General features: G+C 68.8%; 3 protein-coding genes across 6 annotated transcripts; 2 read left to right on the top strand and 1 right to left on the bottom strand.

The window, feature by feature from the left end:
* Positions 1–2711: 2711 nt before the first annotated feature.
* Positions 2712–8380, top strand: SLC35F6 (solute carrier family 35 member F6). Of its 2 annotated transcripts, none has more exons than XM_062573344.1 (6): positions 2712–2815; positions 5663–5735; positions 6413–6584; positions 6824–7036; positions 7241–7351; positions 7629–8380. In XM_062573344.1, exons 1-6 carry the CDS (start codon positions 2739–2741, stop codon positions 8096–8098), a joined length of 1116 nt encoding a protein of 371 aa, XP_062429328.1. In that variant the 5' UTR covers positions 2712–2738; the 3' UTR covers positions 8099–8380. The 2 variants fall into 2 exon arrangements, with proteins under 2 accessions (XP_062429328.1, XP_062429329.1); XM_062573345.1 differs by lacking the exon at positions 2712–2815 and adding an exon at positions 2970–5019.
* A 114-nt stretch (positions 8381–8494) lies between these two features.
* Positions 8495–17285, bottom strand: CLU (clusterin). Its single transcript, XM_062573341.1, has 9 exons — positions 17181–17285; positions 14187–14300; positions 13249–13397; positions 13002–13172; positions 11860–12238; positions 11426–11539; positions 11082–11308; positions 8721–8902; positions 8495–8633 (listed from the first exon to the last, which is right to left on the bottom strand). The coding sequence occupies exons 2-9, from the start codon at positions 14269–14271 to the stop codon at positions 8627–8629; spliced, it is 1314 nt and encodes a 437-aa protein (XP_062429325.1). The 5' UTR covers positions 14272–14300; positions 17181–17285; the 3' UTR covers positions 8495–8626.
* A 320-nt stretch (positions 17286–17605) lies between these two features.
* SCARA3 (scavenger receptor class A member 3) lies at positions 17606–22139 on the top strand. 3 transcript variants are annotated; one of them, XM_062571250.1, is made up of 6 exons: positions 17606–17828; positions 18906–18965; positions 19090–19209; positions 19806–19904; positions 20387–21430; positions 21522–22139. In XM_062571250.1, the coding sequence occupies exons 2-6, from the start codon at positions 18938–18940 to the stop codon at positions 21950–21952; spliced, it is 1722 nt and encodes a 573-aa protein (XP_062427234.1). In that variant the 5' UTR covers positions 17606–17828; positions 18906–18937; the 3' UTR covers positions 21953–22139. The 3 variants fall into 3 exon arrangements, with proteins under 3 accessions (XP_062427234.1, XP_062427233.1, XP_062427232.1); XM_062571249.1 differs by lacking the exon at positions 17606–17828 and adding an exon at positions 18318–18422; XM_062571248.1 differs by lacking the exon at positions 17606–17828 and having other exon boundaries at positions 18811–18965.
* Positions 22140–22176: the final 37 nt, after the last annotated feature.

Here is a 22176-nt window from a genome sequence, read left to right as displayed (position 1 = left end):
GGGCTCCCAGCCCCCTTCACGCAGCCACCAACCCGCCTGGCACGTCGTGCGACCCGCTGGGCCTGATTGAACGGGAGAAGCTGGGGGAGATGGGGCAGAGCCCACCCACAGCGAGCTCACATGCCGTACAGGTCTGGGAGGAGTGGTGGAAAGCCCAGAGGGCTGTGCTGCCCTTCAGGGGGACCTCGACAGGCTGGAGAGCTGGGCAGAGAGGAACATCATGAAATTCAGTGAAGGCAAGTCCCAGGTCCTGCCCCTAGGGAGGAATAACCCCACGCAGCAGTACAGGCTGGGGGCTGAGCTGCTGGAAAGCAGCTCTGCAGAGAAGGACCTGGGAGTCCTGGTGGACATCAAGCTGACCACGAGCCAGCAATGTGCCCTCGTGACCAAGGCCACCAATGGTATCTTAGGTTGCATCATCCATGTGTATAAGAATCTGAAGGGAGGGTGTCCAGAGCATGGGGCAGACTCTCCTCAGTGCTGCCCAGTGATAGGACAAGAAGCAATGGGCACAAACTGAAACATGGGAAATTTCATCTAAACATCTAAATGTGAGGGTGGCAGAGCACTGGAGCAGGTTGCCCAGAGAGGTTGTGGAGTCTTCATCCCTGGAGATACTCAAAACCCACCTGGACAGGATCCTGGGCAACCTGTCGGAGGTGACCATGCTTGAGCGGGGCTGTTGGGGGGATTGGACTAGATGATCTCCAGAGGTGCCTTCCCACCCCATCCGCTCGAGTTTCTGGGGAAAGAGCTCTTCCCTGGGGAAGCAGCAGGACCCTGGGGCTGGGAGAGCGACTGCAGCTGGGGCTGAGCCCATCATCACCCAACCAGGGCACCGCGGCTGGTCCCTGGTGAGGCTGGAGATCAGCCCGGGGCAGAGCCACCGGTGCGTCCGCGGTGGCCAGAGCCGCCTCCGGCTGAGACGATGGAGGGGGTCTCACTGTGCCAGAGCTGGGTGCCTGGCGTTCCCTTCTCTTGGCCAAGAAAGTTTTGTTAAATCCCTCTGTTTTTGGTTCCTAGCTTATTAAAAGCTATAAAAAAAGCTCACCCTGACACTTCTGGGTGGAAAAGCTGCTTTTTCTTCCAGCTGAGGATTTAAGAGGACCTGAGGGTCTCCCGTGCCCGTCTCCCACGTTACCGCAGCGGGCACCAGCCCGACACCAAGCCCGGCACTGCCGGCAGCTGCTGGGGGTCTTCCCGCCACCGAAATCGTCCCAGGCTTTGGTTTGGGCTCGCAGGAGGATTTTCCCCGGAGCCAGGAGCAGCTTGGCCCCGCGGAAGAGGTGTCAGGGAGGATGGAAAAACGCCGCTTTGACGGGAGCCAGCTGCAGGCGCCACCGGGCAGAGGGCCCCGTGCACCAGCGGCAGGAGGGGGAGGAGGAGGAGGAGCAGCGCGGCGCTGGCCCGTGCACGGCCGCCGCAGCGGGGGCCGCGTCGGGGGCGCGCCGCCGCCTCTCCCTCCTCTCCTGTGCTGCTCGCCGCCGCGCGCGGCCCGCAGCCGGCGGGGTTGCAGCCGGCGGGGTTGCGACCCGGTTTACGGGTGGCAGTACTGCCGCTGGGTGTGCGGCAGGCAGTACTGCGCCGGCTTTGCAGCTGGCGGTATTGCCGCTGGGCTTGCAGCTGGCAGGGCTGCAGCTGGCAGTATTGCAGCTGGTTTTGCAGCAGCAGCATTGCAGCCGAGTTTGCAGCCGTCTGTGTTGCAGCCGGTTTTGCATCAGGCAGTATTGCATCTCGGGGCAGGAATAACCCCGGAGCGGCCAGCAGCACTCCCTCCTCCTGCCGGCCTCCCCAGCCCGGCTGCGGGTGTCCGTGCAGGGGATGCGCGCTGGCCTGAATATGCACTCGCATGTCAGCGTGTGTATGCATGCTCAAGTGCTGTGCACATGTGCGTTGCAAAAGGGTGAGTGTGCGCGCACTGGCATGCGAGAGTGTGCATGCATGTGCACGTGTGCATTGCACAGCTGTGTGCGCACGCACACGCGGGCGTTGCACAGACGCGAGTGCACGCGTGTGCGTGTGTTGTGCAGGAGGGTGTGCACACACTCGCGGTGAGCGTGGGCAAGCGTGTGCCAGCGGGGTCTGTGTGCGCACGTGCGTGTGTTACCGTGCTGCTCATGTGCATGCTGGCTCTGCTGGAGGCCGCAGGGACGCGGGGACAGTACAGGGCTGCGGAGACACAGCGGGGACGCGGGGACGCTGGGGATGGGGGCCACCTCCCTCGGGGGCACGGGGACAGGGCGGCGCAGGGACATCGGCGCTGGACATGCAGCACCAGGACCCAGCGCGGGGACGGGGGGGGGGGCTGAGAGCCCCCACTGGGAGCCTGCGCTGGAGGGGGCGGGGCCAGGCGGGAGGGGGCGGTGCCAGACGGGAGGGGGCGGTGCTGGGTTGTAGGGAGCGCCAGTAGGGGGGAGGGGGCGGGACCCAGGCGGAGGGGGCGTGCCCGGCAGGGATGGGGCGGGGCCAGGGTATAGGGGGCGGGGCCGAGCTCTAAGCGCTAGCAGCCGAGAGGGGGCGGGGCCGAGTGGCTGGAGTTCTAAAGGCAGGAGGGGGCGGGGCCGGGCGGAGGCAGGGTAGCAGGGGAGGGGGCGGGGCCAGGCGGAGGGGGCGGGGCCGGGCGGAGGCAGGGTAGCAGGGGAGGGGGCGGGGCCGGGCGGAGGGGGCGGGGCCGTGACGGCGCGGGAGGAGGCGGCGCCCGGCGCGGCGGCAGCGGCGGCGGCGGCGGCGGCGGGTCCATGGCCTGGACCCGGTACCAGCTGGGCCTGGCCGCCCTCATGCTGCTCACCGGCTCCATCAACACCCTGGCCGCCAAGTGAGTGCGGGCGGCCCCCAGCCTCCCCCCCGCGGTGCTCCCTGCCGCCCCGCCGGCCCCCGAGGCCTGCCCCGGCCTGCCGTGCCCCTCCGGGGCCTGCGCTCGGCCTGCCCTTCTCCCCCCTCCCCCGTCTTTCACCCCGTGGTGGGTTTGGGGTCCCACCCCCACCCTGGGGCCCCTCTTTGGGCACTGAGGTGGGGGCTGGGGGCCTCCCTTTGGGCGCTGCAGGCCGCCGAGGACCGTGGGGTGGGCATAAAGTCTCTGTTCGGGCCCTGGGGTGGCCTCCTTGGGTCTGGGGTGACCTTTGGGTCCCCTTTTGGGCCTAGGGTGGCCCCTTTGGGCCCCAGAGCCCCCCCTTTGGGTCTAGGGTGACCCTTGCAGTCCCCCTTTGGGGCCTGGAGCCCCTCCTTTGGGTCTAGGGTGACCCTTGCAGTCCCCCTTTTGGGCCCCGGAGCCCCCCCTTTGGGTCTGGGGTGACCCTTGCGGTCCCCCTTTGGGGCCTGGAGCCCCCCCTTTGGGTCTAGGGTGACCCTTGCAGTCCCCCTTTGGGGCCCTGGAGCCCCCCCTTTGGGTCTAGGGTGACCCTTGCAGTCCCCCTTTGGGGCCCCGGAGCCCCCCCTTTGGGTCTGGGGTGACCCTTGCGGTCCAGAAGGGAAACTGGGCCAGGCTGAGGCTGCCCGCTTTCAGGACTGATCTGCTTCCCAGAGGGGAAGTGGGAGCTCTCGAGCACCCTGGGGTGCTCCCATCACTCGCAACATGGATGAGGTTCCCAAAAGCCGAGCAAGATGGACCTGCTGGGCCACCAGGTCTGGGACCACCAGGGAGAACTGCAGGCATCAGCGCTGGCCCACGTGGCCAGGCTGCGGCTCGTCCCCAGCATCGCGGCAGCTTGCGGATTTGCAGCTCGCCACAGGTCCTCAGCATCCTGCTGTCCTGGGGATGCCGAACGGGGAAACTGAGGCACGACAGCCCTGCAGCGCGTGCTGCAGCGGGGCAGAGCTGGGCCAGGAAATGGCGCGCCGAGCTCCCGGCCGCCCCGAGCTCCCAGCCGCCCCGCCAAAGCCACGCGCAGCCCGACGAGCGCCTCGCTCGTGCCGGGGTTCGCTGCCGCTTGCGAAACGCGGCGCTGAGCCGGCACGTGACGGAGGGGCTGCGGCACATCGGCAGCGAGTGACTCACGCCAAAATCTCGCCGGCCTGGCTGAGAAGCTCCATCCTGCAAAAGCAAAGGCAAGTCTGGGGTTTGCCCTGGCCTCTGCTCCCTTGGCGTTTCCCCGAGCTCAGCAGGCCCGCTGGCATCAGGCTCGAATCTGGGTGCGTGCTGCGGGTGCCCTGGAGCCGGACAGCTGGTCACCGTGAGGCTGGGGAGCCCTCGGAAAGCAGGAGGAGAAGACCCTCCCCGGAACCGGCTGCGGGGCTGGGAGGAGCTGTGCCACAGCCTCTGGGTCTCTCTGGACTTCGCATCGCTTGGACATGACCACCCCGAGCTCTTGCTGTTTGTCTTGCTGCACTGCTTGCTGCGCTGCCCTTCGTGCCTGGAAGACCCCAAAGGAGAGGTTTCTCCTGCCGCAGAACGCCGTGACTGGGTGTACGAGTGGTGGGAGCTGCCGCCTCTTCCAGAGCAGGGCCCTGGTGCTCCGTCTGTCCTGTAGCTCCAGGGTGGCTCCACTCGTGTTCAGGACCGGTGCGTGGGGAGGAAAGGGGCTGAGCTGGCCCCCCTCCCCGCCCCCGTAGCGTGGTCCAGGCGCTGCCTGGCGGGACGGTGACGTGCCAGGTCCCGTCCGCTGCTGAGCCGGCAGCGGTGGGCGCGGGACACTGGATCTCCGTGTTGTGCGACACGGTGGTGTCCGTTTCCCTGCCTGTCACTCAGGGCCGGGGAGGCGCCGGAGCCCGGCCAGGAGCCGCTCGCGGAGCTGCGGGCAGGTCGGGGCGGCTGCCGCGGCGTCTCGCCTTGCTGCGTGTCTGGAAGCGGGCGCTGGGGCCCGGGGACGGCCCCGGCTGCGGCCCGGGACCTCGGTGCCGCCGGCGCTTGGGCTGAGCGCGCCGCAGGGGATTTCCTCACTCAGCAGCTGAGCCGGGAGCAGCTCTTAGCCGCTTCCCCAAATCTCTCTCGCCCTCAAACGTTGCCAAGAAGAAGCCAGGATGAGCTCGGAGCAGCGGTTCGGCTCGGCCAAGCCGCTCCAGCGGGGATGGCAGCTGGAAGAGGTCCTGGATGCTGCAGGATGCTGCAGTCCTGGCCCAAACCCGGGAGCTGTTACCTGCTGGCCTGGAGGCTGCCGTCTCCGGGGGCACGGAGCGGATCCTGCGTGCTGCTGCCTGGAGCAGGCTTGGGGCAGGACTTGGTGTGGTTATGGAGAGGAACCACTTCGGTGGGCCTAACTCGCTCCTGGCCCTCCGTACCGCCTCTGCATCGCCTTGCCCTTGGGTGCTCCTCCATGGCAGCCAGGGCAGCGCAAGGGGCAGGGGAGGGAGGCTCAGGCCCTCCAGCACCTCTGGGTGTCACCCAGCCCTGGGCAGGGTGCTGGAGACCTTCAACTCCTGCTATGGAGACCAGTGAGCTCTCAACATGCTGGGGCACCCCAAGGTGTCGCAGACAGCCGGAGCTGGGAGTCCCCTTCACCCCACCCTGCTCTGCCTCTTCTGGGCATCCTCATAGAGGGTCCCAGGCACAGTGTCCTCTGGCAGATGGAGGACAGGACACCCCTTTTTTGCTCACTGGGACTGGGTGGGATCATCTCTGTTTCTCCGGGAAGTGGGAAAGCGAGGACAGCTCTGGGTTTGCTCTCCGGGTGTATTCCAGCTCCCTGACTCCCTGTGTCCAGCCATGACCTTCTCCTCTGCCTCTCAGGTGGGCCGACACCTTCAGCGCCGCCGGCTGCGGTGGGACAGAGGAGCATGACTTCGCGCATCCCTTCCTGCAGGTGAGACCCAAGCGTGGCGCGGCTGGGACATGTGCCCTGGGGCTCCCTCGGAGACGTGACCGCCTCGTGGTGGCTCACAGCGCGGCGGAGATTCCCCGCAACCTCTGCCCAGGACCACCTGTGGCTGGGGTTAGTGGCTGGGCCTGGCCTTTGAGCACTTGGCCTGACAAGGTGCTAGGAAGGGCACGTGCCCCTTGGGTTTCACACAAATAGGAGGCTTCCGGGATTTCCGACTCCTTGTCGTGGTGACCAAAGCAGCTGCTAGGTTGCCCGGGGCCGTCCGGGCCCTGGGGCTCCCTGTGGGGCTGGCACCAAGCCGCTCACCTTGGCAGGCTGCTCCCCGTGTGCTGCAGGCTCTGCGAGGCCGGTGCATCCTCGCCCATGGCTCAGCAGAGCTGCCGGAGCCCACGGGCCTCTCCAGGGCAGCAGGACGTGTCCGTGTGTGCGATAACCCCGTGGCTTCACCCGGGACCAGCCTCACACGAGGCTGTGGGATGTCTCAGCATCCAGCAGAGGAGAGGCTAAACCTCCTGGGCCTGTAGGCCACCACTAACTGGAGGTTCACAGCTATTCTGGGGGGGGTAAAACCTGGATGCGGTGCCCAGAGGGGCCCTCGTGGTTGCGGTAGGGCCCTGGTTTCCACCAGGCCCAGCGTCCCTCACCTACATCTCTTGCAGGCCGTGGGGATGTTCCTGGGGGAGTTTTCCTGCCTGGGGGTGTTTTACCTACTGGTGTGGAGGGACCGGCACAGAGCAGAGCCCAGCATGGCCTCGGCACAGCCCTTCAACCCGCTGCTCTTCCTGCCCCCTGCGCTGTGCGACATGACGGGGACCAGCATCATGTACGTGGGTAAGTGCCGTGTGCAGGGACGGGGACGGCCCCACCGCTGAGGCCCGTGCAGCAGGGGCGCAGGGCCCTGGCACACAAGTGCTTCTTCTGCTGACGGCCTTAAATAAGGAGCGAGCGCGGTGGACAGTGTCGCTGCCCTGTCCTGCCATCGATCTGCCCTTAATTACTGCAGCAGATCCCCCCGGAGCCCCGGGGCTGGGCTGCTCGCGCGACTCGTGGGTCCCCCTTTCCGTGCGCAGCCCTGAACATGACCAGCGCCTCCAGCTTCCAGATGCTGCGAGGGTCCGTGATCATCTTCACCGGGCTCCTCTCCGTGGCCTTCCTGGGCCGGAAGCTGGAGCTGAGCCAGTGGCTGGGCATCCTGGTCACCATCGTGGGGCTGGTGGTGGTGGGGCTGGCTGACCTGCACGGCACCCACGACCAGAAGCACAAGCTCAGCGAGGTGATAACCGGTACGTGGGGGCCGTGGCGGGAGGACCGGGCCGGTGGTGGGATGGCGGGGGTGAAACGGCGCCCGCGGTGCCACGTGCCGAGCTCTGCCGGCGGCCGACGTGCTGCTGCGGCGGCGGTGCCGCGTCCCCGCTGGCTCCGGGGCGGCCGCGCTGCCCGTTCGGCGGTCACGAGCTCAAGGGCTCTGCGTGATCCTCCCTCCCCAGGCGACTTGCTCATCGTCATGGCGCAGGTGGTCGTTGCCATCCAGATGGTGCTGGAGGAGAAGTTCGTCTACAAGCATGACGTGCACCCGCTGCGGGCTGTCGGCACCGAAGGTGCGCGCGGCCTCGGGGCGGCGGGACGGGCGCCGGGGCTGGGGGCTCCGCTGCTGGAGTCGGCTCGAAGGGGGCTGAGGGCGCGCTCGAGGGGGTGCTGGATCCCACAAACCCAGCTCGGGGCGGGCTGTTTCGGGCTGGCGGCGCCGTGGCACGGGGCGTGCCGAGGGGGTGCCGGCCGCCCCTCTGGCCCTCTTCTGTGGGACGGGGCTGGGGAACAGCTGCCGTGCTCGGAGCTGGCGCCCGTCTCGTGCCACGTCTCCCGCTCGCTTCTCAGGCTTCTTCGGCTTCGTCATCCTGGCCCTGCTGCTGGTGCCCATGTACTACATCCCGGCGGGCAGCTTCAGCGGGAACCCCCGGCGGACGCTGGAAGACGCGCTGGACGCCTTCTGCCAGCTCGGCCACCGGCCCCTCATCGCCCTGGCGCTGCTGGGCAACGTCAGCAGCATCGCCTTCTTCAACTTTGCCGGCGTCAGCGTCACCAAGGAGATCAGCGCCACCACCCGCATGGTGCTGGACAGCCTCCGCACCGTGGTCGTCTGGGCCGTGAGCCTGGCCGTGGGCTGGGAGACCTTCCACGGCCTGGAGATCCTGGGCTTCCTGGTCCTGCTGGCGGGCACCGCGCTCTACAACGGCCTGCACCGGCCGCTGCTCGCCCGGCTGCCCCGGCGCCCGGCGCCCGGCGGCGCGGCGGAGAGCGAGAGCTTGCTGCGCGGCCGGAGCCGTGCCCTCGACAGCGAGCGCTGAGCCGCCGCCGGCCTCCGCACGGCCGAGCGGGGACCGGCGTGCTGCACGCCGCCGTCCGGCTCTCCGCTCCCCCCCGAAGGACGGGAAGGGGCTTAAGGAGCCCCAGCAGCGGCGGCCTCCGTCCTCCTGCCGACGTTTCCAAGCGGCTCCGGCGCCGAGCGGGCTGCTGCGGCGGGTAGCGCGATGGGGGCCAGGGCCGAGCGTCGCCTCCTGCCCGGCGCGGGCTCGCCGTCGGCCACGCTGGGTCCCCCCCTTGCCCCCCAATAAATGCATCACCCCGCAGCTCTCTCTGGGGGTGTCTGTGCCAGCAGCCGGGAAAAAACCAACCCGCTGCGCCGGCACCGGCTCCCGCTGGCTGCCCCGGCCCGTGCGCGCGGCGGAAGAACGAGGCACCTCGGCTTTGGACTCTACCTTTATTTTCCGTTTGGGGACCCCCTCGCCGAAGGGGCCCCCCGCGGCGGGGGGCAGGCGGCGGGGTGGGCGCCCCGCTCAGCGCGGGACGGGCGCGAGGGCTGCGGCGCCCGGCGGCTACTCGCTGTCGGAGGGAGGGAGGGAGGGAGGTCAGCGGCGGCCGGTCCCCGCCGTGGCAGGGGCCGGGGCCGGGCGCCGCGGCAGGACTCACGGGCTGAGCTGCTTGTAGTGCTGCAGCGCCTGCTCGGCCACGAGCTCCATGAAGCGCGGGTCGTCCCACGCGATGTCGCCGGGCACCGTGAGCTCCAGCGGCTCCGAGTCGAAGAGCTGCACCGTCACCTGCGTGTCCGGCAGCGCCGACGGGTCCTGCGGGTTGGGGGTCCTGGAGAGCACCTGGTGGGGAGCGCGGGGAGCCCGGCTAGCGCCCGGCGCCGGCTCTCGGGCGGGCGCGCGCGCGCGCGGCAGCGCTCTCGGGCGACGCACAATCGCCTCTTTCTCCCCCTGACCCACTTTCGGTCGCCGCCGGCAGCCTGCCACCGCTGCCGCGGGGGAGCAGCCGGGCTGCTCCGAGGGCGAAGGAAGCCCCCGCGCCGGCGGCCCGTGGTGCAGGGCCCCGTGCGGAGCCTCGCGGTGAGCCTCGTGCAGAGCCCCGTGCAAAGACCCTCTGCAGAGCCCCAGGACCCCTGTGCACAGCCTCGTGCAGAGCCCTGTGCAGAGACCCTCTGCAGAGCCCCGGGACCCTGTGCACAGCCTTGTGCAGAGCCCTGTGCAAAGACCCTCTGCAGAGCCCCAGGACCCCTGCACACATCCTCGTGCAGAGCCCCGTGCAGAGCCCCGTGCAAAGACCCTCTGCAGAGCCCCGGGACCCCTGTGCACAGCCTCGTGCAGAGCCCTGTGCAAAGACCCTCTGCAGAGCCCCAGGACCCCTGTGCACATCCTTGTGCAGAGCCCTGTGCAAAGACCCTCTGCAGAGCCCCAGGACCCTGTGCACATCCTCGTGCAGAGCCCCGTGCAGAGACCCTCTGCAGAGCCCCAGGACCCCTGTGCACAGCCTCGTGCAGAGCCCCGTGCAGAGACCCTCTGCAGAGCCCCAGGACCCCTGTGCACAGCCTCGTGTAGAGCCCCGTGCAGAGACCCTCTGCAGAGCCCGGGACCCTGTGCACAGCCTCGTGCAGAGCCCTGTGCAGAGACCCTCTGCAGAGCCCCGGGACCCTGTGCACATCCTCGTGCAGAGCCCCGTGCAGAGACCCTCTGCAGAGCCCCAGGACCCCTGCGCACAGCCTCGTGCAGAGCCCCGTGCAAAGACCCTCTGCAGAGCCCCGGGACCCCTGTGCACAGCCTCGTGCAGAGCCCCGTGCAGAGACCCTCTGCAGAGCCCCAGGACCCCTGCGCACAGCCTCGTGCAGAGCCCCGTGCAAAGACCCTCTGCAGAGCCCCGGGACCCCTGTGCACAGCCTCGTGCAGAGCCCCGTGCAAAGACCCTCTGCAGAGCCCCGGGACCCCTGTGCACAGCCTCGTGCAGAGCCCCGTGCAGAGACCCTCTGCAGAGCCCCGGGACCCTGTGCACAGCCTCGTGCAGAGCCCTGTGCAGAGACCCTCTGCAGAGCCCCGGGACCCTGTGCACAGCCTCGTGCAGAGCCCCGTGCAAAGACCCTCTGCAGAGCCCCAGGACCCCTGTGCACATCCTTGTGCAGAGCCCTGTGCAAAGACCCTCTGCAGAGCCCCAGGACCCCTGCGCACAACCTCGTGCAGAGCCCCGTGCAGAGACCCTCTGCAGAGCCCCAGGACCCCTGTGCACAGCCTCGTGTAGAGCCCTGTGCAAAGACCCTCTGCAGAGCCCCGGGACCCCTGTGCACATCCTCGTGCAGAGCCCTGTGCAAAGACCCTCTGCAGAGCCCCAGGACCCCTGCGCACAGCCTCGTGCAGAGCCCTGTGCAAAGACCCTCTGCAGAGCCCCGGGACCCCTGTGCACAGCCTCGTGCAGAGCCCTGTGCAAAGACCCTCTGCAGAGCCCCGGGACCCCTGTGCACAGCCTCGTGCAGAGCCCCGTGCAAAGACCCTCTGCAGAGCCCCAGGACCCCTGTGCACAGCCTCGTGCAGAGCCCCGTGCAGAGACCCTCTGCAGAGCCCCAGGACCCCTGTGCACAGCCTCGTGCAGAGCCCTGTGCAAAGACCCTCTGCAGAGCCCCAGGACCCCTGTGCACATCCTCATGCAGAGCCCCGTGCAGAGACCCTCTGCAGAGCCCCGGGACCCCTGTGCACAGCCTCATGCAGAGCCCCGTGCAAAGACCCTCTGCAGAGCCCTGGGACCCTGTGCACAGCCTCGTGCAGAGCCCTGTGCAGAGACCCTCTGCAGAGCCCCGGGACCCTGTGCACATCCTCGTGCGGAGCCTCTGTGCAGAGCCCCGTGCAGAGACCCTCTGCAGAGCCTCGTGCAGTCTTTTGCAAAGCTTTGTGCAAAGGACCGTGCAGAGCCTTGTGATGAGCCTTGTGCAAAGCCCCGTGCAAAACCCTGTGCACGTGCAGAGCCTCATGCTGAGCTTTGCACGGGGCCTGGCGCGGTGGGACCCACCGTGGTGACCTGGAGGAAGCCGCTATCGTCCTGCGTGAGGTTGGCCAGGCGCGCGACCCAGCCGAACTGCCTGTTGAGCTGCTTCAGGAGGCTGGTGGTGTTGAGCATCTCGGCCTGGAAGTCGCGCAGCAGGTCGTCGTAGTGGCGGCTGAAGCTCTCGGCCAGGCGCAGGGCGTCCTCGAGCTGCTCCCGCGCCAGGCTCTGCTCCGCGTCCGTCTCCGAGCAATCTGCGGGCGGCCGGCAGCGCGTCGGCGACCCGGCGGCGCCGTCCCCATCCCTGGCTCTGCGTTTTGCACCGCGGCATCAAGCCGCGTCCCGTCCCCCCGCCGCGGCGCCGCGCTCACCCACGGACAGGAGCTCCCGGCACTTCTCGCACTCGTCCCGCATCTTCAGGCAGCCGGCGGAGTTGCGCCGCATCTCCCGGCACACGACGCGGTCGTCGCTGGCGTTACGGGACTCTGCGGCGAGGCCGGGGCGGCCGCAGCGTCACCCGCCGCGCGCGTACAAACAGCCTTTGCCTTTTCGCCTTTCCCCCCCCCCACCTCGCTCCCTCCCTGCTGCAATTCTGACTTCACCGAAATGCATTTCCTGGCCCCGAACCGGGGCTGTTTTTTCCAGCTGAAGGGTTTTGTGCCAACGGGGATTTCGAAATGCCACCCTCCCCCTTCCTCCTCCTCCTCCTCCTCCTGCTCCTCCTGCTCCTCAGGTGGGTTCCCGGCTGCCGCAGCAGGGCTGAGCTCAGGCTGGCGAGGCGGCCCGGAGCCGGGCGCCGTCCTACCTGCGAGCGGGCGCTGCCAGGGCTCCCAGTCCGCGGCGCGCTGCGCGTCCTCCACCATGCGCTGCGTCAGCTCCAGGAAGGGCTGGAAGAAGCGGTGGAAGCCGGAAGCGGGGTGCGGGAAGAAGGGGTGCAGGTGGCGGCGGCGGCGGGTGCCCGGGCGCCTGAGGCCGGGCCGGCGCCAGGCGCCCAAGGGCAGGGCGACGGGCGCCCGGGCGCTCTCCTCGAAGACGTCGGCGACGCCGTGCTCCAGCAGCTCGAAGTGCTCCTCGAGGTCCTCGAAGCGCCGCTCCTGGCGCTGGGCGCGCTCCAGCAGCGCCTCCAGCCGCTCGCCGTCCGGCCACAGCAAGAAGGGCGACGAGCGGTTCAGGAGCTCCTCCAGCTGCGGGCGGCACGGCGCGGTGTGGCACGGCACGGCACGGCGTGGGTCCTCCCGCGGGCCCCCAGCGCCGCCCGGGGTTTTTTTTCCCATGCCCCGGCATTTTTTCCCACGCCCCGGTGTTTTTTTCCCACGCCCCGGGCTTTTTTCCCAAGCCTCGATACATTCTTCCCATGCTCCATTTCCCCCCCCATGCCCATTTTTCTTCCCCACACCCCAATTTCCCCCCAGAAACCCCATCTTTTCTTCCCATGTCCCATTTTCCCCCCATGCCCTGTTTCTTTTTCCCCACGCCCCATTGTTTCCCCCCACAGCCCCTTTTTCCCCCCACACCCCATTTTTCCCTCCCATGCCCCATTCTTCACCCCCATGCCCCATTATTCCCCCCACACCCTGTGTTTTTTCTCCCCATGCTCCATTCTTTTTCCCCCAACACCCCATTTCCCCCCCATGCGGCATTTTTCCCCCATGCCACATTTTTTCCCCCATGCCATGTTATTCCCCCCTGCACCCCAGATTTTTTTCCCCCTTGCACCCTGGGGTTTTTCCCCCCGCACCCCAGGTTTTTTCCCCCCATGCTGTTCTTTTTGCCCCGTGCCCTGGGTTTTTTGCCCCACACTCCAATTTTTCCCCCATGCCCCATTTCTCCCCCCACACCCCAGGTTTTTCCCCCCGTGCTGGGTTTTTTGCCCCGTGCCCTGGGTTTTTTGCCCCTGCACGCCGATTTCCCCCCGCGCCCCGGGTTCGTCCCCCGCGCCGGGCTCACCTGCCGCCCCAGGAGCCCGGAGCCGCTGTGGCAGCTCCTGGAGTAGAAGCGCACGCAGGTGCGCTTGAGGCAGGGCTTGCACTCGTCCCAGAGCGCCGCGGCGGTGCCGTTGCACGCGGCCCGGCGCGCCGCCAGCCGCCGCTCCGCCGCCTGCGCCCGCTGCACGGCCTCCTGCGGGGCGGCCCGCCGGCCCTCAGCGCCGCGCGGGGCCCCCCGCGCCGCCCGCGCCCTCCTCTCCCTCGCCCACCTCCTTCCTGCGCTTGGTCTCCTCCAGGGTGTGCAGCACGGCCTCGTGCTCCTTGCTGCTCTTCTCCATGAGGGTCTTCATCTGCTTCACGCCGTCGATGGCGTTCTCCACCTCGGCGTCGATGTACTTGCTGCCGGCCGCCGACAGCTCTGCCGGGGACGGGCAGGGCGAGGAGCACCCTGGGGCGCCCGCCAGGCTCCCCCCGTCCAAACGGGGCTCGGCGTGCACAGGGCTCCCGGGGTGCCCCCCATGCCATCCTGGTCCTGTCCCCATCGTATCCCGCCCCTTCCCATCCTATCCCCCGTCCCCATCCCCCTGTCCTCATCCCCCCATCCCATCCCCCCATCCTATCCCCCCGTCCCCATCCCGGTCCCCCCATCCCATCCCCCTGTCCTCATCCCCCCCGTCCCATCCCCCCATCCTATCCCCCCCCCGTCCCCATCCCCGTCCTGGTCCCCCCATCCCATCCCCCTGTCCTCTTCCCCCCACACCCCATCCCCCCCATCCTATCCCCCCATCCCCATCCCCATCCCGGTCCCCCCATCCCATCCCCCCATCCTATCCCCCCATCCCATCTCCTCATCCCATCCCCCCATCCCATCCCCCTGTCCTATCCCCCCGTCTCCATCCTCCTGTCCTCATCCCACCCTCCATCCCATCCCCCCATCCTATCCTCCCATCCCCTTCTCCCCACCCCATCCCCCCATCCTATCCCCCTGTCCTGGTCCCCCCATCCCACCCCCCTGTCCTCATCCCCACCCCTGTCCCTGCGCCCCATCCCATCCCTCCATCTATCACCCCCGTTCCATCCCTGTTCCCATCCCAGGTCGCACCCCAGGTCCCATCCCCACCCCCCTCCTGTTCCCGTCCCCGTCCCCATTCCGGTTCCATCCCCGTCCCTTTTCCCGTCCCCTTTCCCATCCCCCGTCCCCACTTACGCTTGAGCTCGCCGGGGGGGACGAGGGCCCGGCCCCCGGGCCAGGCGAGCAGGGTGACGAGCAGCGCGAGCGCCCGCAGCGCCATGGTCCTCGCCGGCGGTGGCCTGAGCCTGGCTGCGAGCGCGGCGGCAGAGAGCGCCTGAGCCCGCCGGCCGCCCCCCCGGCCCCCCCGGCACAGGCCGGGCCGGCGGCCAAGCGCTGCCCGGGCACGCGTCCCCCGCGGCGGCGGCTTTCCGGGGCGGCGCGTTCACACGGGGGGGGGGGAAGGGGGGCAGCCGAGCATCCTCCCCCCGCTACCCCTCTGCGGCCCCCAGGGCTGCCAGCCCCCCCCCCACCCCTGCCCTGGGCTGTGCAATGGCCTGGCTGCATTGGGCTACAAGTCCCCCCCCCAAAAAATATTGTGCAATGACTCAGCTGCATTGGGCTACTGCCCCCCCCAAATGTTGTGCAATAGCCCGGCTGCATTGGGCTACCAGACCCCCACCCCAAATATTGTGCAATGGCCCAGCTGCATTGGGCTACAAGTCCGTCTCCCCCCCGCCCCAGATTTCATGTAATGGCCCAGGGGCATTGGGCTACCAGCCCCCCCCCACCAAATGTTGTGCAATAGCCTGGCTGCATTGGGCTACCAGACCCACCTCCCCCCCCCAAAAAAAATATTGTGCAATGACTCAGCTGCATTGGGCTGCTGCCCCCCCCCAAATATTGTGCAATGGCCCAGCTGCATTGGGCTACAAGTCCCCCCCCCCCCCAGATTTCATGTAATGGCCCAGCAGCACTGGGCTACCAACCCCCCCCCCCAAAAAAAAAATGTTGTGCAATAGCCTGGCTGCATTGAGCTACCAGACCTCCCCCCCAAAATATTGTGCAATGACTCAGCTGCACTGGGCTGCCGCCCCCCCCCCAAAGGCTTGCGTGATGGCTGAGCCGCACTGGGCTGCCGGCCCTCTTCCAGCACCTTGTGATGGGCTAGCTGGACGGTGGCTACCGGCTTCCCACCAGCACTGCACGCTGGGCTAGCGCCCATGCAGCTCCTAGCCCCCTCCCCAGCACCATGTAATGGGGAGCCACTGCAGGGCTACTAGCCCCCCCAGCACTGCGCCGTGGGCTAGCCACCACGGGGTTACTAGCCCAACTAGCACTGTGCCATCAGCTATAGCTGCAGCGTGGCCAGCAGCCCAGGCACTGCGCCACGGGCTGCAACTGCAGTGCGGCCACTAGTCCCATCCCCATGGGCTATAGCCACAGTGCGGCTACAAGCCCTGGCCCCATGGGCTATAGCTGCAGCGTGGCCACCAGCCCTGGCCCCATGGGCTATAGCCGCAGCGTGGCCACTAGTCTTGTTCTGAAGGACTATAGCTGCAGTGTGGCCACCAGTCCTGGTCCCATGGGCTATAGCCGCAGCGTGGCCACCAGCTCTGTCCTGAAGGGCTATAGCTGCAGCGTGGCCACTAGTTCTGTTCTGAAGGGCTATAGCCGCAGCGTGGCCACCAGCCCCCATCCCCATGGGCTATAGCCACAGCGTGGCCACCAGCCCTGGCCCCATGGGCTATAGCCGCAGCGTGGCCACCAGCCTCGTCCCGAAGGGCTATAGCCACAGCATGGCCACCAGCCCCATCCCCACGGGCTATAGCCGCAGCGTGGCCACCAGCCCCATCCCCATGGGCTATAGCTGCAGCATGGCCACTAGCCCTGGCCCCATGGGCTATAGCCACAGCGTGGCCACCAGCCCTAGGCCCATGGGCTATAGCCACAGTGTGGCCACCAGCCCCATCCCCACGGGCTATAGCCGCAGTGTGGCCACCAGCCCCGTCCTGAAGGGCTATAGCCGCAGCGTGGCCACCAGCCCTGGCCCCATGGGCTATAGCTGCAGCGTGGCCACTAGCCCTGGCCCCATGGGCTATAGCCACAGCGTGGCCACCAGCCCTAGGCCCATGGGCTATAGCCACAGTGTGGCCACCAGCCCCCATCCCCGTGGGCTATAGCCGCAGTGTGGTCACCAGCCCCATCCCCATGGGCTATAGCTGCAGCATGGCCACTAGCCCTGGCCCCATGGGCTATAGCTGCAGCGTGGCCACCAGCTCCATCCCCATGGGCTGTAGCCGCAGCGTGGCCACCAGCCCTGGCCCTGTGGGCTATAGCTGCAGCGTGGCCACCAGCCCTGGCCCCATGGGCTATAGTTACAGCGTGGCCACCATCCCCGTCCCCATGGGCTATAGCTGCAGCGCGGCCACCAGCCCTGGCCCTGCGGGTTATGGCTGCAGTGTGGCCACCAGCCCTGGCCCTGCGGGTTATGGCTGCAGTGTGGCCACCAGCCCTGGCCCTGTGGGCTATAGCCGCAGCGTGGCCACCAGCCCTGGCCCTGCGGGTTATGGCTGCAGCGTGGCCACCAGCCCCATCCCGTGGGTTATAGCTGCAGCGTGGCCACCAGCCCTGGCCCTGCGGGTTATGGCTGCAGCGTGGCCACCAGCCCCATCCCCGTGGGCTATAGCCGCAGCGTGGCCACCAGCCCTGGCCCCGTGGGCAGCGTGTCCCTGGCCCGGAGCCCCAGCGGGAGCCGCCGCAGGCGCCCAGCACCGCACCCAGTGTCCTGGCGTTGCTGCCATCCAAAACATCCCCCCCACCCCCCATCAAACCAGAGCACCCCGGCATCCGCCCCATCGCTGCCCCACGGCATTGTGGGAAACTCCTGCCCCACGGAGGCTGCTGGCGCATAGGGCCCCTGGCTGCAGCCCCTGCTGAGACCCGAGCGGCTCGTCCAGGATGGGGGGGACAGGATGGGAGGGGACGGGAAAGGGAGGGAAGGGACCGGAGGGGACGGGAAGGGACGGGAAGGGACGGGAAGGGAAGGGAAGGGAAGGGAAGGGAAGGGAAGGGAAGGGAAGGGAAGGAAGGGAAGGGAAGGGAAGGGACGGGAAGGGAAGGGAAGGGAAGGGAAGGGAAGGGAAGGGAAGGGAAGGGAAGGGAAGGGAAGGGAAGGGACGCGAGCGGTACCTGCGGTTTGCGCTCCGGCCGCCCTGGGAGCTGCGCCGCCCCCGCCTGCCCCTATTTATCGCGGCGGCGGCGCTCCGGATCCGCCCCGCTCCCGGCCCCGCTCCCGGCCCCGGAGCTTTCTGGAACCGGAGGGCCCGGCCCGGCCTGGGGAGGGAGGGGCGCCCCGGCACCGCGACGATGGGCACCCCCCCTGCTTGCGTGCTCCCCCCCCTCCCCCGACAAAAGCAGCGCCGCAAGGGCCCGATCCGGCTCCTTTCCCCAAGGGGGTGCTGAGCACCCCTCCGCCAGGGTCCTGGCCCCCGGCTCAAGCTGCCCCCCGCGCCCCCTCCCCACCCCACGGGCCGCGGTGTAAACCCGGAGCAAAGCGGGACACAAGCCCCCTTCTGCAGCTGAGCCCCCCGCAGGGGAAACTGAGGCACGGCCAGGGGCCTTCCTCCCCCTCCTGCTCGCCCCCGAGGGTGCCCCGGGGGCGCTGCGCCGCCAGCGCCCGCCTCGGCAGGCACCGCGCAGCGCGGAGCAGCACGAGGAGGAGGAGGGGGAGGAAGGCGAGAGCAGAGGCCCGGAGAGCGCAAACCCGGGCTGCTCGCGGAGCGGTGACGCAGGGCCCGGCGGCCGCGGTGAAAGCGAGGCCACGCGCGGCACACGCGTGTGCGTGGGGGTGTCCGTTCCCCTAGGGGCCGCGCGCGGCACACGCGTGTGCGTGGGGGTGCACGGCCCCCCCTGGGGGTCCACCCGCGGCACACGCATGTGCGTGGGGGTGCAAGCCCCCTGGGGTTCACACGCGCGTGCGTGGGGGTGCACACCCCCTGGGGTTCACGCGCGGCACACGCGTGTGCGTGGAGGGTGCCTGCTCCCCAGGGCCCTCCCCCCCGACACCGCCCGGGGCCCCCGGCGCTGCCCGCCGGCGCGGCCGAGCCCTGGGGTCGCGGTTAGCACCGACGGGGCGGCGGCGGCGCTCGCTCCCTCCCTCCCTCGCTCCCTCCTCCCTCGCTCCCTCCTTCCTTCCTCCTCCCTCTTCCCTCCCTCCCTCCCTGCTCCCTCCCTCCCCCCTCGCTCCCTCCCTCCCTCCCCGGCGCGGAGCGCGGCGCCGGGGCCGGGGCCGCCGCGGCCCGGCGGGGGGGACGGCGGGGCCGCGCCGCCGCCGCTTCCGAGGGCTCCGCAGGAAGCTGATCCGGGCCGGGGGCCCGCGGAGGCCGCGGCGGGCGGGCGGGCGGGCGCTCGCCGCTGCACGGGCCATGCGAGGTGAGCGGCGGCGGCGGCGAAGCCCGTCGGAGCCGCGAGCTCCGGTCGCCGTCGGGGCTCTGCTGCAGCGGAGGGAGGTCGCGGTTGGCACGGGCAAAATCCGGCCCGTCGAGGGGAACCGGCACCTGCCGGGGGGCCGCGGGGCGCTGCCCGCAGCGGGCCCGGCGCTGCCCCCGGGGCGCCCCGTCGGGGGGGGGGGGAGAGGCCGCGCTCGGCGCCCGCTGCCGCTGGGGGGGTCCCGCTTCCGAAGCAGCTCTTTACCCCCGCGGTGCGGCAGGTAGGTGCCCGGTTCCCCCGCCCCCAGCCCCCCCCCCCCCCCCCCCCCGCCATCACCTCCAACCCCCTCTGGCAGGGAGCCGGGCCGGGGGCGGGGGTTGAGGAAGGGGGGAACGAGCAGGATGTGGGGCCGGAGAGGCGACGGGGGGGGAGCGGGGGGACACACACGAGCCGGCAGCGTCCCCCCCCCCTTGCGCTGGCTTGCAGGAGAGGAGCTCGCCGGCGGGGAGGAAGAGGAGATGCCGTCTTTCCGATCCCGGCCGAACGGTAAGGGCCGAAGCCACCGCGGCGTGTCCCTCCGTCCGTGCGTCCGTCTGTGCGTCCGTCCGTGCCCCCCGGCCCCCGGCAGCGCCGGCGGCGGGGGGCCCGATCCTTCCCTCCCGGCCCCCAGGCAGGACCCGGCCCGGCTGCAGCCAGTGTCGGAGGAACCTGTCGCCTCGGACGGCCGTGCGGGTGCTCTACGCCGTCGCCGTCCTGCTCGCCGTCGCCGTGACCGTGCTGGCGTCCCTGGGTGAGAGCAGCGCCGCGAGTCAGCCGCCTTCCCGCCCGCTGCCTTCCTTCTTTCCCACCTTCCTTCCCTCTTCTCTCCTTCCCTCCTTCCTTTCCACCTTCCCTCCTTCCTTCTTTCTTTTCTTCTGGTCTTCTTCCCGCCTTCTTTCCTTCTCTCTTTCCTACCTTCCTTCTTTTCTTCTTTCTTTCCCTCTTTCCTTCTTTCTTTCCCTCTTTCCTTCTCACCTTCCTTCCCTCTTCCTTTCCCTCTTTCCTACCTTACTTCTTTACCTCCCTCCTTCGCTCCCCTAGAAGGGCCCAGGAGTCCTGGGGCCCGGGCAGGAGCCACCTCGCGGCCGGGACGCCCAGCCTGAGGCCCGGGAAGCGGCAGAGCAGCCGGGTTGGATCGCTGGCTCCGGTGGTGGGGGGTCACCCGGCCCGGAGCAGCCCCCACCGGGCGCTTACGGCTTTGCTTCCCTTGCTCATGGGCCCAGAGCTGTAATTTGGTTTAAAAAATAATAATAATAAGGAGAAGCATCCTGAGGGTGGGAAGTCCGGGGCTGAGCTCCCACCGCAGCGGCTGCTCGTGTCCTCTCACCACCTGCCTTTTCTCCGCAGTGTTCAAGAAAGTCGACTCCGTCTCCAATGACATCAGCTCTGCCCAGACTTACTACGAGAAGAAGATCTTATCCATCCAGGAAGACCTCCAGGAGCTGGGTGAGCGTCCTGCACCCCAACCGCTGCCGCCCCGGGCGGGAGGTTTTCTCCAGGGTTTGGCACCCTGCGTGTCACCAGCTGGGCAGGTCTCAGCACGGAGGAGAAGCCAGCCGGGGACCGGAGCATCTCCACCCCCTGGGCTCCCCCAGGACCAAACCCCCGCTTCCCTCCCAGGACTTCTGGGGCTGAGCTGCTAGAGGAGACAAAGTCCTCTACCACAGAGGTGGTAGGTGACGTTTCCATCAAGGAGCAGGATGAGCCCGGGAGTTTGTGGCTCCTTGTCCTGGTCTGGGACCACACAGGATGGTGGGATGGGTGGTTGTCCCAGCTGTACTCACCTCCAGTGTCTGGCAGGGCCAGACTGTGGTGAAGCTCCTTGCTCTGGCTCTGTTCCTTAGCACGGATGTTTCCAGGCCCAGCAGCTGACTCAGGAGATACTGGGATAGTGGTCAGGGTAACGCAGACCTCTGTCCTTCGTTCAGATCAGAAGGCCTTGGGGAACTGCTCCCTTTGCCATGAGACGGGGCAGCTGGGGCAGGAGATCACCAAGCTGCAGGGCGAGCTGGAGGAGATCCAGAAGATGCTCCTGGTGCAGGAAATCCTGCTTGACCGGACCTCCCAGACCCATGACCTGCTCTCATCCACCAGCAACAAGATTACCAGCGAGGTGGACAACTGCTCCTTCTCCATCCGGCAGGTCAACCAAAGCTTGGGGCAATTCCTTGCCCAGGTGGGAGGCTGGCAAGCGGTCACCTCCGAGCTGGACAGCTCTCTCAAGGGGCTAGTGCAGGAGCGCTACGACGTCAGGGCAGCCATGCAGCAGATGAACTTCACCCTGGGGCAGACCTCCGACTGGATCCACCTGATCCAGAGGAAGACGGACGAGGAGACGCTGACGCTGCAGAAGATAGTGACCGAGTGGCAGAATTACACCCGAGTCTTCAGTGGGCTGCGGGCCACATCCTCCAAGACCAGCGAGCTGGTCAAGAGCATCCAAGGCAGCGTTGGCTCTGCAGCCCAGCAGGTCAGCCAGAACTCGGAGAGCATGCACGAACTGGTGCTGCAAGTGATGGGGCTCCAGCTGCAGCTGGACAACATCTCCTCCTTCCTGGACGACCACGAGGAGAACATGAACGACCTGCGCTACCACACCAGGTACACGCAGAACCGCACGGCCGAGCGCTTCGAGACCCTGGAAGGCCGCATGACCTCCCACGAGATCGAGATCAGCACCATTTTTGCCAACATCAACGCCACCGACAGTCACGTCCACAGCATGCTGCGCTACCTGGACGACGTGCGGCTCTCCTGCACCCTGGGCTTCCACACCCACGCTGAGGAGCTCTACTACCTGAACAAGTCCCTCAGCCTGGCCCAGAGCACCACGGACCTGCTGCGGGAACGCTTCAGCCTGCTCAGCGCCCGGCTGGACTTCGACATCCGCAACCTGTCCATGATCATGGAGGAGATGAAAGTGGTGGACGTCCGGCACGGAGAGATGCTGAGAAACATCACCGTCGTGCGAGGTGAGGTGCATGCTGGTGTCCACGATGGGTCTCCGCATCTGCCCCACTCCCCCCCCCCCCCGTTCACCCGCTCTCCCTTTCCCTCCCGCAGGTGCGCCGGGCGTCCCGGGCCCCCGCGGCCTCAAGGGCGACGCGGGCACCGAAGGCCCCGCAGGCGGCAAGGGCGAGAAGGGCGACGCGGGCAGCTTGGGCTCGCCGGGCGCTGCGGGCTCGCCGGGCGCCGCGGGCGTCCCCGGCCCCCCGGGCGTCCCCGGCCCCCCGGGCGCCAGGGGCTTCCCCGGCCTCAAGGGCGCCAAGGGCAGCTTCGGGCAAGCCGGCTCCACGGGGCGAGCGGGGCCCAAGGGAGACGCGGGCGCCCCGGGGCCGGCCGGGGCTCCGGGACCGGCTGGACCCGCCGGTCCGCAAGGCAAACCGGGAATCCCGGGGAAGCCCGGCGCTCCGGGCAGGATGGGGCCGGCGGGACCCAAAGGGGATCCCGGTGCCCCGGGTCCCCCCGGCCCGCCGGGTCCCGCGGGACAGTGACGCCGAGCCGGGGCCGGAGGAGGGCGGGCCGGGAGCCGCGGCGGGTTCGGGGCGCCCAAGGGGCTGGTCCCCGGCCGGGAGCCGCCGCGGGGGTCGCGCGGGCCGCGGGGCGGCCGCTCGGCGCCGGGGCCCCCCGGCGCCCCCCGCACCGGCACTGTACTCGGGGCGCAATAAAGCTCTTTGGGGACGGGCGGCTGCTGCCTCGCGGCGCGGGCTGGGGGGCG

The sequence above is a fragment of the Rhea pennata genome, chromosome 3 (assembly GCF_028389875.1).
Source record: "Rhea pennata isolate bPtePen1 chromosome 3, bPtePen1.pri, whole genome shotgun sequence".
In the NCBI taxonomy this organism is placed as follows: Eukaryota; Metazoa; Chordata; class Aves; order Rheiformes; family Rheidae; genus Rhea; species Rhea pennata.
This window is presented reverse-complemented; position numbering and strand designations above follow the sequence as displayed.